Below are 16,152 nucleotides of genomic sequence, written 5' to 3'. Positions count from 1 at the left end.
AAGATTTATCCATGTTGATGCATGTAATTCCAGTAAATTCATTTTCATTCCATTATGTAAATATACCACTATTTAGTCACATGTTTTTTAAAAATGGACGTTTCCAGATTTTTGCTATTAAAAACAATTAAGCCTATGAATATATTTGTACATGTTTCTATGAGCAAGATTTTCTAGGATTTAGCCTTAATGGGGAACAGCTGGGTAGTAAAGCATACACATCTTCAGTTTTGGTAGAAGATACCAAATTTTCTTCCAAATTGGTTGTGCCAACTTATGTTCCCACCATTTGTGTATAACATGTTTTTCACGTTCTTGCTAACACTTGGAAGTATCAAATTTTAAAATGTTTGCTAATATGGTGGGTGAAAACTGGTATCCTGCTGTCATAATATTCCTTTTTTCCTTTTTTATGAAAAGCTATATATCATATACTAAAAGGGAAGAGAAAAGTTTGATGAATCACCAAGCTTCAACAATTACCAACTCAGAGCTGAGCTTGTATCAACAATAACCCCACTCATTCCCTCACCCCCACATCCTTTTGAAGCAAATCCCAGGCATTATTTTCTTCCTCCATATTTCAGTCTGTATCTCTAAATTTTTAGAAGTTTTAAAAACATATGACAATATAACAGTATCTTTTAAAGAACAGTTTTACTTTTTAGTATAAAAACTTTCACCTATTCCTTTGTAGTCCATTTTTTGTGTCTGATGTAGGAAATCCTTCCCTGCTCCTGTATTTTCTTCTGAAAGTATTTCACATCTAGGTCTTGAATCCACCTGCATATTTTGTTTGGGTTTTTGTTGTTGCTCGTGGCTTTTAAGTCAGAGATGCAATTTTGTTTTTCTATTTTTTTTTTTTTTGTGAGAAAGATCAGCCCTGAGCTAACATCCATGCCAATCCTACTCTTTTTTTTTTTTTTTTTTTTGCTGAGGAAGGCCGGCTCTGAGCTAACATCTATTGCCAATCCTCTTCCTTTTTTTTCCCTTTTTCTCCCCAAAGCCCCAGTAGATAGTTGTATGTCATAGCTGCACATCCTTCTAGTTGCTGTGTGTGGGACGCTGCCTCAGCATGGCCGGAGAAGCGGTGCGTCAGTGCGTGCCCGGGATCCGAACCAGGGCCGCCAGTAGCGGAGTGCGTGCACTTAACCACTAAGCCACCGGGCTGGCCCTGTCTTTCTATTTGAACAGCCATTATTGACTGACTAGTCCATCCTTGCCCCCGCTGATTGTGATGTCACTGCTGGCATATATTGTCATACGCAGGGGTCTACTCCTGGGTTTGCCCGCCTCCTCCTTTTGTGTGTTTGTGTATCCCTGTGTCAGTGGCACACTGGCCTACTTACAATGGTTTCAATAAGCCTTGATAACTTGTAGGTCAATTCTTCCCACTCTTCTTATTCATCAAAATCACTTCGACTTTTCTTGTTCCTTTACTCTTTCATATAAATTGTTTATTGTTTGTCAGGTTCCAGGAAAATGCCTGTTAGTATTTTTATTGCACTTACATTGAGTTGAGAGATTAATTTAGGAAGAATAGATGTTTTTATGATATTGAATCTTTCCATAAAAATGGTATGTCTCCATTTATTGATGTCTTCAAATGTATTTCAATAAAGCTTTATAATCTTTTCCATGTTGGCCAGTCACATCTTTTATCAGATTTATTCTTTGGTACTTCATAATTTCTGTTGCTACTGTAAAAGGTATTTTTTAATTTAATTTAATTTATTTTTTTTTTTTGCCCCAAAGCCCCAGTAGATAGTTGTATGTCATAGCTGCACGTCCTTCTAGTTGCTGTATGTGGGACGCAGCCTCAGCATGGCCGGAGAAGCAGTGCGTCGGTGTGTGCCTGGGATCAGAACCCGGGCCGCCAGCAGCGGAGCGCGCACACTTAACTGCTAAGCCATGGGGCTGGCCCGTGTAAAAGGTATTTTTAAATTACATTTTTAATCTACTACCGGTATAAAGGACTGCAATTTATTTTGCATATTGATCTAATATTAAGCAATCCACTGAATTATTTATTCTATAAGACCGTAGATTTTGATGGGTTTCCATAAAGACAATCATACAATTTGTGAAAGAAAACAAAAACTTTAATTCCTTGTCTTTCTGTGCTGCCTGGGACCGCCAGTAAAATGTTGAAAGTGACAATAGCAGTCACCTTTCTGTCTCACTCATGATTTTAAAGGGAATGCTTCAAATATTTCACCATTAAATGTGATATTTGTTGTAGGTTCTTGCTTTAGCACATATTTTTTTAACAAGTTGTAAGTTTCCCATTGTTTTTAGTTACGAGTTTTACTTATCTTGAACAGGTTTTAAATTTAATCTAAAATTTCCACATCTACTGAGATGATGTGTTTTCATCCCTTTTAATCAGTTAATGCAGTGAATAACATTAAATTTTCTAATGGGAAGCCAGCCTTTCATTCCTGGGGTAAACTCAATTAGACCATGATGTATTACCTTTGTTATCAATTGCAGGGTTCAGATTGCTAACTTTTTGTGTGTGTGTGTGTGAGGAGATCAGCCCTGTGCTAACATTGGCCAATCCTCCTTTTTTTTTTTTTTTTTGCTGAGGAAGACTGGCCCTGGGCTAACATCCATGCCCATCTTCCTTCACTTTATATGGGACACTGCTACAGCATGGCTTACCAAGCAGTGCATCGGTGCGCGCCTGGGATCCAAACCGGCAAACCCCGGGCCGCTGCAGCAGAGCGCGCACACTTAACCACTGGCGCCACCGGGCCAGCCCGCAAGATTGCTAACATTTTATTTAGGATTTTACATCTCTGGTCATACGTAGGATTGGCCCATATTGTCCTTTCTTGTATTATCCCTCTCTGATTGTGTTACCAAGGTTATACTAGCTTTATAAAATAGTTGGGGAGTGGTCCTTTTTTTCTATTCATTGAAGAGTTTAAGCTTGGAATTAAGTATTTCTTGAATGTTTGGGAGACTCATCTGTAAATCTATTTGGACCTAGCATTTTCTTTACGGGAAGATTTAAAACTGCAATTTCAATGTCTTAAAGAGTTATAGATCTCTTTACATTTTCCATCTCTTCTGGAGTCAATCTGGCACAGAATAAGCAGTCAATAAAGAATACAAGACCAGCTTAAATAGATTTTTCAGTTTGAATTTCCTGGCTCGTGTAGGAAGTATAAATCCGAATTCTAAATCTGCATGAAGATTGGCCTGTGGTTATGAATTTTCAGGGGATTTGTTTTTCTTACCTCCAGAGCCAGAAGTTGAGGCAGATAAGTTTCCTAAATATCTTGTCTCTTTTAGTGGGGCAGCTTCTGTTTTATTTATTTTCTTTATTAGTTGGCCCTCTCATTGAGGGGGTGGACCTTGAGGGACCTTGGCTCTATGGGAAGTTCTCTCTTCCAGTTCCTCACCTTGCACACGCCCAGGTCTTGTCTCCTGTGCCTTAAACATCACATTTAAAGCCCAAGGCTCTAGATTTCTAGAAACCAGCAATCTCTCAGAACTTCGGCTTCAATATCCACTTATTCTATAGATTTGTGCTCCCACATTTTTCATTTCTGAAAATCTTATTTTCTTGAGAGAGCAGCAATGTAGCCAAAACAATGTTTTTAATTTTGCATCCAGAATGTTCAGGTGTTTTTAGCTGACTTGTTTTTAGGAAATCTAGTCTGTCATAATGCCTGAAATGGAACTGTCTAGTCCTTCTTTAAACTAAAAAAAAGATTTGGGAGAAGTTTTGAGATTCCTCAAGCAGACTGAAGGACAGATGCTTATAGATAGACTAGGGATTTCCACTAATAACCTTCTAATACAGCTCTGTTCAACTTTCTGTGATGAGGGAAATGATCCACATCTGTGCTGTCCAAGATGGTAGCCACTAGACTAGGGATTTCCAATAATAACCTTCTAATACAGCTCTGTTGAACTTTCTGCAATGAGGGAAATGATCCACATCTGTGCTGTCCAATATGGTAGCCACTAGCCATATGTGGCGATCAAGCACTTGCAATATGGCTGTATGACTGAGGAACTGAATTTTCAATTTTATCTAATTCTAATTAATTTAAATGTAAATAGTATGTGGCTAGTGGCTACTGGATTGGACAGTGCAGAGCCTTCTAATGTTTCCAAACAAGCTGAACAAAAAAAATCATCAATAGACAAATGCCTCTGAAGCCAAGCAAAGATCTTTAGTGCTACCAGAAAGGTCCCTTGCACTCTGCTGTCTGGTACTCTAATAGGTCCTCTGGTGGCTGAGGCTTCCTATGAGCTCATCCTTTCCTTTAGCCAGGCCCTCTTAGGAGTAGAATTCTGACCCCATGGATATTTTAATCAGAATTACACCTGCATTGATGAATTTGCCACTAATGAATAGATTTCCCTACAATTTCATTTTATACCTCTCCTTTGCTCACTACATTCTAGCCATAAGGGCCATTCCCGTTTCTAAAAAATGTCAAGCTTATTACTGCTTTAGGGTCTTTAGCATCTGGTATTTACTCTACCTGAAATACACTTTCCTGGTCTCTTCATATGGCTGGTTCCTTCTCATCATTCAAGTCTCCGCTCAGTGTCACCTCCTGAGAGGCCACCCATGACCACCTTATCTAAAGTCCTCTCTATCCCCAGGCTCTATCACACTGTCTTGTTTTATTCTACAAATTGCACTTAATTATTACCTAAAATTATCATATTTGCTTACCTCATCTCCATTTGAATATGAGTTCTATCAAAATAGAGGTCGCCTCTGTCTTGCTCAGAATGGATAGTCTGGCACATAGAAAATGGAGGCCTACAGTAAGTGACTTCCCCAAAGTTGCAAAGCTAGTCAGTGTTGGGGCAAGAATTCATGGCTCCCAATTCAGGGCTCTTTTGTTAAAACATAGCTACTCTGCTCCGTTCTCTTCCCAGTAGCAAGCAAGGAAGCAAGCCAGTGGGAGGGCGGCAGAGAGACAGACAGAAAGAGAAAGAGAGGAAGAGAAGGAGAGAAAGGAAGGGAAAAAGGGGAACGCACAGCTAGAGATTTTCCTAAGATCAGGACCTTGGAGTTTTGAACAGGTTTTGCTATTGCCATTTACCCCCAAGGACACTTGTTCTAGTTCTGCATACAGTTTATAACCTCTTACTGTATATTCCTAGAGGGTGAGGGATGTATCCAGGAAACTTGTGGACAGGCAGCAAATGTTTTTGGTTGAAGATAATTATCCCAGATCCTATGCCCCCACCTCCCCGCCCCTCACTAATGCCCTCTGCTTCACAAAACAATTAGCCTTTATCCAACTCATAATATATATTTCTGGTAGAAATAATCAACCCAAATGCAAACTGTCATTGAGATATAGTACACTTTGTTATTGACTAAAAATTGCAAAAACTGCCCCCCATTAGATTTATCTGAAAAACAAACTCAAAATAAAACTGACACTGGAGAAAATAATAACATTTTTGACTGACTAAAACTAGATGTAAGTATCAAATCTTGACAAAATGTAGATCTGTCAAATAACACCAAGGGAAAATGGGCTCGCCAGAGATAATGGCCACAGAAGAAACTTACAAAGGCAGAAATTATAAGTGAAAATTTTATACGGCCAAAAAAAAGGAAAAGAAACTCTGATAGGTGGATCACATTCATGCTGCAAATACCATTTCCCGGAGAGCATAGCAGACGCAAGGGCGAACTAGATAGGGGAGACAGAGGCCGCCAGCTGGGAAGAAAAGAAGCAAGTGATGAAATGTATTTCTTTCCCTGTTCAATTATCTTTCGTTTCAGCAAGAAGTACTGAATCTATAAAGAAACGAACTGAACGCGATGAAAATTTCTGTAAAATGAAAATGGGTGAAAAATGGAAATAGTTTAAGTGCTCTCTACAAAAATCCGCCATGAAGTAAGATTGGCTCAACAGATTTGTTTCAGAAACATTCCTTCCGCGCTAACTCATCAATGTTGGTATAATTCTTATTAAAATGTCAGTATTCAGACAAGGTGTCAAGGCATTCAGAGTCCAAAGGGTGTCCTCCAGCTCCGGGTCCCGGAGCGGCTGGGGGCGCCCTCTCCACTGCAGCATCACTAGCCTGCCTATTTGGGGACTCGCTGCCTTCTTTTCTTTTCCCTCAGTACCCGCCTCAACTCGGGGCCGGCCACCACGAGGGGACCAAGGGCAGTAGCTTGAACGTTCATTTCGGACAGGGCACAGGAATCACCGCTCCAAGGCTCTGTAGAGCCAGGAGCACTGCGGGCTCTGGCGCGGAGCAAGTCGGGAGTTGCAGTTCGATCCCGTCGTAGAGGCGGGAAGCGGCGGCCCGCGAGCGGCCGGAAAAGGCGGGGCCGTGGCTGGGGTTTGCGCAGGCGCACACCTCCTGCCGGCCAGCATGGCGGACACAGGGCCTCCGCCCAGTAAGAGGAAGCGCGAACTGGATGCCGAGGAGACGGAAGCCCCCAGCACAGAGCAAAAGGAAGCAGGCGTTGGGAATGGTACCTCTGCCCCTGACCGGTTACCTTTCTCCGGCTTTAGAGTGAAAAAAGTGCTGAGGGAGTCCGCGCGGGACAAAATCATTTTCCTACACGGGAAGGTACCATTAGCCAGTCCGGGATGGGGATGCGGTAGGAGTGAACCAATCATCGCCTGGGAGGCGGGTCTTTTCGGAGCTCGGCTGGAAAATACCAATCGCATTACTCGGGGGAGGAAGAGTGCACCACTAGCATGCATGGGGACGAGGGCGTGGAAGAGACAAGACTACCCTTGGAATTAAGGAAATTAGCACACGTAGGGCTAATTTTCCTAATTCCTCCTTTACTATAAATAACTGACACTTGTAGAGTGTATTGCAGATTTAAAAATCACGTGTTAAATTCTGCAAGCCATTCACCATTTATTCATTCAACCTGTAAAGGTGCTAGGAACCCAGTCAATGTTGCTGGACCGTCTTGCTCATCCATTCCTCTGGGAATGACCAAGAGACTGTAGGAGATATGATCTCTGCTGTACAGGACTTCAGCCCTAACAGAGGAGACAGTTTATTGCATTGGTAATTCAATTCCACGTATCATGCACTAACAGGCCAGAACTGAACGAGGTGCTGGGGATGTAGAGATGAAAGTTACCATCCCTGATCTTTAGGAGTGCAGAGTATCTTGAGGTATACAGACACACACAGCTGGCTCTAATACCATGTGCTCAGCTCTCTAGCAGGGACTGAGGAGACACTGGAGACCATCCTAGGAACTAGTGAGGAGGCCTAGCCAAGGGCAAGTATTAGGGTTTCCCAGAACTCCCAGCAGGAGCTCTCATTTGGGGAGGATGGCAGGGGGAGGGGGGACCTGGGCCTAGGCTTCCATGCCTCTCTCTGTGTCTCTTGTTTTTTACAAGGTTTTGTTTGGTTCTCTCAGCCTCCTCTGTCTTCAGTCTGCAGCACCTGCTAAAGTTTTACCCATGAGAACCTTAGAGCTAGGAATTAGCTGGCATACCCAAATTCTAGTTTCTCTTTCAACATTGACTGTTCATATAACTTTGGACAAATCACTTAATTCCTCTAGACCTCAGTTTCTTCATCTGTAAAGCGGAGAATTTGACAGAGGCCTTGTGAGCCTAAAATGGAAGCTAGCTGAGAAGCTTTGCATCTTTTAGAAGAAAGATGTGAGCACTGCCACAAGGATTTGGGTTAATGAGATGCCTCCTCTGGGAGAAGAAACATGAATGCTGTTGGCTAGACTTGCCCAGACGGAAGACTACAGGGAAGGAAATCCCAAGTGTCGGGATGTCCAGGGCCCCGGGAGCTTCTACCTCTGCTCTCCAGGTCTCACCTGTGGCTCTGCCCCTGAGCCCACTGATGGTGTCTCTGCCCACAGGTGAATGAGGCCTCTGAGGATGGGGATGGAGAGGATGCCATTGTGATCTTGGAGAAGACGCCATTTCAGGTGGAGCAGGTAGCCCAGCTCCTGATGGGCAGCCCTGAGCTCCAGTTGCAGTTCTCCAATGACATCTACAGCGCCTATCGTCTGTTCCCTCCAAAGCAGCTGAGTGGTGAGCAAGTGGGGGCTGAGATGGCTGCATGTGGGGAGAGTGGGTGGTGGGAAATTAGGGGTGTGGTGGCTTGCTCTCCATAACCGATTTGCATGTTCTAGTGCAATAGTTCTGGAAGGAGGAGGAGATTTTGCCCCCCAGGAGACATTTGGCAATCTCTGAAGACATTTTTGGTTGTCAGAACTGGGGAGGTGGGGGTACTGGTGGTACCCAGAGGGTAGAGGCCAGGGATGCTGCTAAATACAGGATGGGCCCCCATAACAAAGAAATGTCAATAGTGCCAAGGTTGAGAAACCCTACTCAGGTGTAGTGTGTTTTGGGAGAGAGTGTGATTCATGGGATAGGACAGTTTCATCTACTGATTCAGTAATAATGATTGTCAACACTAACTAAACCCTTATTATGTGCTGGCCACCATTCTAAGTATTCTACGTGTATTATCGTATTTCATCCTCAAAATAGCCCTGTTGTGATAGGACTTGACAGGTGAGGGAACTGAGGTTTTGAAAGGTTGAGTGCCTTGTCCAAGACCACACAGCCAGTAGGTGGCAGAGAAACTAAGATCTTTCAGTAGACTGAGGACTTGCTCACCACATGCTGTGGAATGAGTGGTGTGCTGGGTGCTGCAAAGATCAGTTACTTCCCCGAAGGAACTCGCTCTCTAGTTGAGGAGACAATGAGTGTGATCGAGGGGGATGGACTTGAGAAGGGCAGGAATTCGTGGGTTAAAAAGCAGAGATTTGGGGGCTGGCCCAGTGGTGCAAGCGGTTAAGTGCACCGCACTCCGCTGTGGCAGCCCAGAGTTTGCCGGTTCGGATCCCGGGCGCGCACCGATGCACCACTTGTCAGGCCATGCTGTGGCAGCGTCCCATACAAAATGGAGGAAGATGGGCGTGGATGTTAGCCCAGGGTGTCTTCCTCAGCAAAAAAGAGGAGGATTGGTGGATGTTAGCTCAGGGCTGATCTTCCTCACACGTACACAAAAAAGGCAGAGATTTGTTTTTGATTGCAAGTATTTTTTAATATATTAAGAAGAGGAAAGGGCCGGCCCTGTGGCTTAGCGGTTAGATGCGCGCGCTCTGCTATTGGCGGCCCGGGTTCGGATCCCGGGCGCACACCGACGCACCACTTCTCTGGCCATGCTGAGGCCGCGTCCCACGTACAGCAACTAGAAGGATGTGCAGCTATGACATACAACTATCTACTGGGGCTTTGGAGGAAAAAATAAATAAATAAAATTATTTAAAAAAAAAAGAGGAAGAAGGCGACTATTCCATGCCAAAAGCTAGGCGTGATGTTGGCTTTTTTCCTTAGGTGGTTAGATTGAGTAAGCAGTTTTGTTGGAAGCATGAGGGAGGGACACTGGCTGACTTCTGAGGTTCCTTCCAACCAGGAAATTCTGCGATCTGCTTTGCAGCACATGGCAGTTTTGTAAAATCCTTCTGTCTTTTTATTTGCCCTCCAGCATTTAAGAAGAGTTTGGCTTTACAGATACCCTGCCACAGCCTTTTTGATAGATTTAGTCTTTTCTGCACCCCCAAGAAAGGGTGCTGTTGTTGTCCCTGAAAATATATGTGAACACTTGATGTGAGACAAGCAAACCTTTCAGAACTGAAAGCAGAACAGCCTGGCCCTCTGTTGAAAGAGAGCCAGACTGATTGGTTCAAGTTGACAGAAGTGGACTGCTGTATTTACTTTCTCAGGCCTTGATGTTGAAGCAAATATATTCCTCAGCACGGAGTGGCAGAGGCATGACAGAAGGCACTGTAGCCTAACACCACTTGGGGCAGCCCCCAAACTACAGGCTCTGGGGCCACCATTCTGCTGCCAGCCCTTCCCCTCGCTTTCCCCCAGCCCTCTATCCACCCTCCCCACCCTCAGCCAAAATTCAGAAGGTTCTGCTCCACAGAGCAACCCTGTAGAATTCACAGCCTTTTCTTTTCATCTTATTTTCCCAGTACTTCTGTGGTACTGCTCACAAGTGGTGTGACCGCTGCCCTGCCTTTCTGTTTTTGTCGTTGTTTTCTAAGCTAAGCACTGAAAGAGGCAGTGGTTATCAGCTCACCATAGCTCCTCTTCTGCACTCAGAACCCCAAATGTCTTTCTGCCTTTTCCCAGCACTACCCACTCCCCCTGGGAGCCTCGGATGTTCGCTCATCCTTCCAGGGCTCACTGTCTTAGCATAAGCGTTAGCATATGTACAGTGCACTATGCTTTTCTTTTCCCTGCCTAAACTAGGCCTGGTGATTTGGAAGTCATAACAGTTTGCCTCATCTCTTTCTTGTTTAGCTGTACACTCTGTCCCTGGATGATATTCTAAATCGGGCTGGCAGACTTTTGCTGTAAAGGACCAGAGGATAAATATTTTAAGCTTTAGGAGCCACAAATGGTCTGTGTTGTGCATTCTTCCTTTTCTTTTTTTAACAACGCCTTTAAAAATGAAAATACCACTCCCAGCTTGTGGAATGTACAACAGGCCCTGGGCCAGATTTGACTTTCTGGCCAGTTTGTCAACCCCTGTTCCAGACTTTTCTCACTCAAAGTGTGGTCTGTGGACCAGCAGTGTTGGTATCACCTGGGAGCTTAGAAATGCCGACTCTCAGGCCCGATTCCAGACCTCAGACTCAGAATCTGCATTTTAGCAAACCACCTAGGGTGAGTCCTGCACATTAAACTGAGAGGCACTGGTCTTTAAACACCACCTGTGTGCAGGTGAAGTCCACGTTTATTTCTCCAGCTCCGTCTCCATCCATCTCCATTTCTCCGAGAACTGCAGGCTCATGTTGAAATAAACGCCACTAGATTTCTCCATTTGGAAGTCTCATAGGTACCTCATAGGTGAAATGTGAGAATCAGGTGCGCTAATGGTTTAAAAGTACTTAGCACATATTAAACAGTAGCTGTCATTGTTATTCTGATGTACCAGGCCCTGTGCTGGGGACTGGAGCTTCAGAGATGAGTAAGATACCATCTCTGCCCTCCCAGTCTTATCTGGGGAGGGGTACCCCCCAAGTTATTATGGAAAGAGGGAAGTAAACTCAACAGGGTCTCGTCACTGTCTAGATGTAGGGAACAGAGGTCCTTGAAAGTTTGAGCCACATTTTCGGTCCTCAGCAGCCAGACCCCATGTTAAGTGCTCAATGAATGGCCACTGAAGAAAGAACCCACTAGCTGACCCATCTCTGTTTTTTCCTGCGGACCAACCATTCCACAGCCACGAGGTGGCAGCATTGCCGAAGTGTTCCTGTTGCCAGCTCCTTAGGCTTGTGGACCAGAGCCTTCTCAGCCTCGCCTCTCCAGTCTCAGTCTCCCATCACCAACTCTTTAGCACTGCCTGGAGGGGCCTTAAAGCGTGGTTGCTGCAGCCTAGTCCCTCTGAGCCCCCTGCGCAGTTGTCCCTTTGAGTTTTTCTTCTGTCTCTGGCTGTTTCTCTAGACCCCCTTCCCAGAATACTTTTCTAGGGGAGCCGCCCCCCGCCCTCCCCTTCTAAGCTGATTTCTTCTGGTATTTCTCTGGTCATTGGCAAATTTCTTCTAGCCTGAAGGTTTTGCAGTCTTCTCATTTATCCCTTCCAGATTCTCAGCTGACCACAAGAGACTGCTCTTGTGAGCCACTCATGGCCTCCCACCCCACTGACATAATAGAGAGCAAGGGCATCGGAGTTAGACATGCTTGGGTCCTGTCCCAGAGCTCACACTTACTGGTGGTGTGGCCTGAGGCATTGCCGTGCCTTTTCTGAGCTTTCGTGCAGTGCAGGGGTTAAGAGCAAGCCTCGGGTCAGACATCCCTGGGCTGGAATCCTCGCCTTGGCGTTTACCAACCGTGAGGACTTGGGAAGTTTCTGTGTTCATTTAACAAAGTTGAAGCACTGGCTGTGTGCAGGTGCTGGGCTGGAACGTACCTGTGAGTGCCTCAGATATGACCACTGTCTTTGGAGTCATTGTGGGAAGGCAGACGGCAAACAAGGTAATAGATGTCTAAGTGGCCATGAACAGGAGAGGTCTGCCTGGGCTGGGCGTCCAGGAGGGCTCTCTGTGGAGATGATGCCCAGGCTGTCCCCTGAAGGTAGAAAGGAGCCAGCTGTGCAGAGAGCTGGTGAGGGGGGTGAGGAGAGTGTTCTGGACTGAGGGAACAGCGTGTGTTCTGGGGCAGGAAAGGGGAACAGAAAGGAGGCCGTCATGTTGGGAGCCTGAGGGAGCGGCTGGTGGCTGCGATGTGCGGCAGCTCAGATGAAGTTGGGGAAGTCACTTCAGCTGTTTTCTTGTTAAATTGTCAGTAACTGAATGTAACCTCAGGACAGTTATGAAATAGATGAGAGAAGAAAGATAAAATTTTTTAGCTTCTTCTCATAGTGAGAGATACACTTTACATTGTGACCATATGAATAAATATACATGGATATAGGGGGAAAAAACGTTCACCACGCGATACTTTGTGGGACACTCTCTAGTATCCTCAACTGAATTCCAGTCTTGTCTGTTTCCCTCTTATTTATTTTTTTTTGTGAGGGGGACCAGCCCTGAGCTAACATCCAATGCCAATCCTCCTCTTTTTTTGCTGAGGAAGACTGGCCCTGGGCTAACATCCATGCCCATCTTCCTCTACTTTATATGGGATGCCACCACAGCATGGCTTAACAAGCGGTGTGTCAGTGCGCACCCAGTATCTGAACCAGCGAACCCCGGGCCACCGCAGCGGAGCGCGCACACTTAACTGCTTGCGCCACTGGGCCGGCCCCTGTTTCCCTCTTTTTTAAATATAGTTTTAACCTCCTAATTTCATCACTTTCAGGGTTGTAATCTCTTGAGATAAGGTGTATAAGCCACATAGCACAGCAGCGGGCATATGGGGTGTATTCCATGTGTTACTCATTTTCTGTTATTCTTTTCTCACCCTTAAAATTATATGAGCCTTAAATGAAACAGTATATGTAACATATGGAAAAAGGCCTGGCCCTGATCATGAGCAGGTTTCATGTGGCAGATGTGAGGGCTGAGGGGGCCAGATGGATGGCATCTTAGTGCTGCTCTGGCCGTCCAGGCGGGGCAGAGCCTGGATCCTCTCCTGCCGCTTCAACCATCACACTGGCACACCTGGGCTATCAGTGGGGCCCTTTGACTGAGATGTCTGTTCCCTCTTACCTGGGGAGGAAGGGGGGAGATAGTAGGGAGAGGGGTATGACTCAGAAATCCAGACTGCCTCTAAAAAGGCCAGTTGTTTTCCCGGTGCGGAGCAGGCATGGAATCTCAGGTTCAGAGGAGGAGAAGGCGTCCGAGTGAGTGAGGCCAGGGCAGGGCACAGGGGTCCTGGGACTCACTTCTGGTTGCAGAGAACTCCTAGCACTTGAGCTGCAGGCAGGGTTCACCTCCCTGTGGCCTTGGCAGAGGCAAAACCGGGACCTGTGGTGTCCTGAATGAGGACTTGTTTGGGAGGAGGATTTTAAAAACCGGCCATTCCCTTAAGAGTTTCCCTGTAGCATTGTTCGTGATAGAAAAAACTAGAAACAATCCAGATACCAACTAACAACAGAATAGATAAATAAATCAAGGTGTTTTCCTACACTGGGCTACTTCTCTGCGGCAGTGCAGATGAATGAACTCCAGCTACACGCATCAAGAATCTCATCATGTAGGGCAAGAAAAGCAAGACAGAAAGTACACACAGTGTGATTCCAACTAGATCAAGTTGAAAAACAAGCAGAACTGCACAGTATCCTGCTTAGGGACTCATACATACATAACAAAACAAGGGAGACAAAAGGAAGTGATTAACACCTAATTCAGCAAAGTGATTATTCCTGATGGGGCTGGGGCAGAGAGGACATGGGAAGTTCTGTTCTTGGACTGTGCTTCACGCATGGGTGTTCTTTTATTTTAAGTCTTTAAACAGTACATATTTTATACTTATGTATGTATGTATATGTGTATATGTATGATGTATATGTGTATACATATATGTATATTTAAAAATATGTGTGTAAATGTATACATACATGCATTGTTTTGTATGTACAATATATTTCTCAATTAAAAGTTAAGAAAAACTGGCAGGTCCTTAGAAGAACTAAGACTATTCCCCCACTAAATCGTAGGGCTCTGCCCTCATTCTCAAGTTGGGTTTTTAGTCACTGTTGCTGACAATAAGTGTTTGATTAAGGCCTCCTTCCTCTGGTTTTGGTCATTGGCAGACTTCTCTGTCTGCATGCTGCCTCTTCTCTGGGGCAGAGGGGTGGGGAGGCCTGACCCTTTCTCTCCAGTGGACAAGGGAGCCCATGCTGCATGGAGCACACTCCAGGATGGTGCCAGCCCTGGCAGAATAGGGCAGTGTGGGGAGAGCCTCCAACAACTGGAGGAGAAGACCTAGTACCAGTCTCTGGGCTCTGCTCCAGCACAGACTGGCACAAGCCTCTCACCCCATCCCTGTGGGTGTCCTTGGCAGCCCTCCCGTGGCAGCCGAGCCGAAGGACAACAGTTCTCTGAACAGTGACCAACAGGGAAAGCCTTGCCAGACAGGTTGCTACCGGAGTGGGGTGTTGAAGAGCCCCACCATCATCTAACATGAGAAACACCCGAGGCTTGGGGCCAGTGGGCGACACCAGGGCTGGTCATGGAATTGATCTGAGACTCAGTTTCTCTGACAGAAAAATGAGGAATCCAATAGCTGGCTCGCCCACCTCAGTGGGCTTCTGTATCATATGAGATCATAGAATCATAGTATCTCAGGTCCGAATGAAACTTTAGCATTTATTCAGTAACGTGCTCCTTAACTAAAACTATTCATCAGAATTGCTTAAGGAGCTTTCTGAAATACAGAATCTGGACCTGCCGAATAAGAGTCTCTGGGGTAGGGCCAGGGCGTTTATTAGAGTCGCACAATCACGTGGTCAAATAGTCAGCTAGCACTGAAGGGCTTAGATGGACGGGAATAGGCTCTGGTACCACTCTGCCCACCCTGGTCCTGCTTTCCAGAAGCAGCTACTAATTAAGGAAATTTCTAGGGTTAGTGCTTCTGGTGGTTTCCTCCAGACACTTGGCTGAATAATATACTTATGCAACTAACTGTCTCTTGATTTGTCAGATTTTGACATGATCAGTTCCCCACAGTGGAAGTTGAGAGGTTTAGCTCCTTTATGCTTTTCTTACCCTCCCTTTCCTCTTCTCCCAATTTTTGATTTTTTTTTTTATTTTTATTTTTTTTTTTGCTGAGGAAGATTGTCCCTGAGCTAACATCTGTGCTAGTCTTCCTCTATTTTATATGTGAGTCGCTACCACAGCATGGCTTGATGAGTGGTGTAGGTTGGCACCCAGCATCCAAACCTGCAAACCCAGGCCACCAAAGTGGAGTGCGCTGAACTCAACCACCAGACCATGGGGCTGGCCCCTTGATGTTTTTATTATTATTTTTCGGGTTTTTTAAATTGCCTTTGGAATCCTAAATATACTGAAATCTTTAGCCCTTATTCTGTCTACTGTAGGTTTTATCCCTCTATCAGGGAAGAATATCAGTGTCTCAGCCTTCCCTTTCCACCAGCTCTTCTGTCCTTGGCCGTCTCCCAGCTTCTCTGTCAGCTGTACTTGTGTTTCATGTTGTCACGGTATGTTCTGTCGTATAACTATGACGCAGTCTTGTATGCTTTGTCGATAAGTTGATTCTGACTTGACAGGAGTGAACAGCGTTGACACTGTTGTGGCCATATTGCTGTGTGCCACCCCTTCAAGCAGAGTGCTGGCATTCTGGTTCCTCTTCCACCTGGCGCTCCCGGGAGAAGGGTCTGATGTCTAGGTCAAGTGGAATCTCTTTTCTTACATGCCAGCAGTTCCTCCAAATCATGCTGCTTTGTAGTTTCATATTTGAACCATTATTTTATCTGCTTTTACTTTTTCACAAAGTTTCTGGTTGCCTCTTTTTTTAAATTGTAGTTAAAAGAATACTGTGCCTTTATTCTGTTTTTGAAATTATCCAGCCACTTAGTTCAATAATTCATTACATGCTATCTCCTGCCTTCCTTCTTGGAAACATTGTTTCCAGAATGTTCTTTCCTGCAGCTCCAATCTGGACAGCTCATTCTTTAGGCATGCTGTATAGCTCTCAACCTGAGACTTCCTTTCACAGCTTTCCTGGGTTAGAT

At 45.1% G+C, this 16,152-nt stretch overlaps 1 protein-coding gene across 3 annotated transcripts in view; it reads left to right on the top strand.

The window, feature by feature from the left end:
* The first annotated feature begins 6,350 nt into the window (after positions 1 to 6,350).
* The window catches only part of DCPS (decapping enzyme, scavenger), a 38,241-nt gene continuing 28,439 nt past the window's right edge, over positions 6,351 to 16,152 (top strand). For 2 of the 3 annotated variants that reach the window (XM_058544837.1, XM_058544836.1), the window contains exons 1-2: positions 6,352 to 6,573; positions 7,850 to 8,024. In XM_058544837.1, coding sequence (XP_058400820.1) covers positions 6,373 to 6,573; positions 7,850 to 8,024 — 376 coding nt within the window. In that variant the 5' untranslated portion in view covers positions 6,352 to 6,372. Of the gene's footprint in view, positions 6,574 to 7,849; positions 8,025 to 16,152 lie in introns of all 3 variants that reach the window. The other variant, XM_058544838.1, reaches the window with a different exon arrangement.

Source organism: Diceros bicornis, chromosome 7 (genome assembly GCF_020826845.1).
Source record: "Diceros bicornis minor isolate mBicDic1 chromosome 7, mDicBic1.mat.cur, whole genome shotgun sequence".
NCBI lineage: Eukaryota > Metazoa > Chordata > Mammalia > Perissodactyla > Rhinocerotidae > Diceros > Diceros bicornis.
The sequence above is the reverse complement of the archived record's forward strand: the minus strand, read 5'-3'. Positions and strand labels throughout refer to the sequence as shown.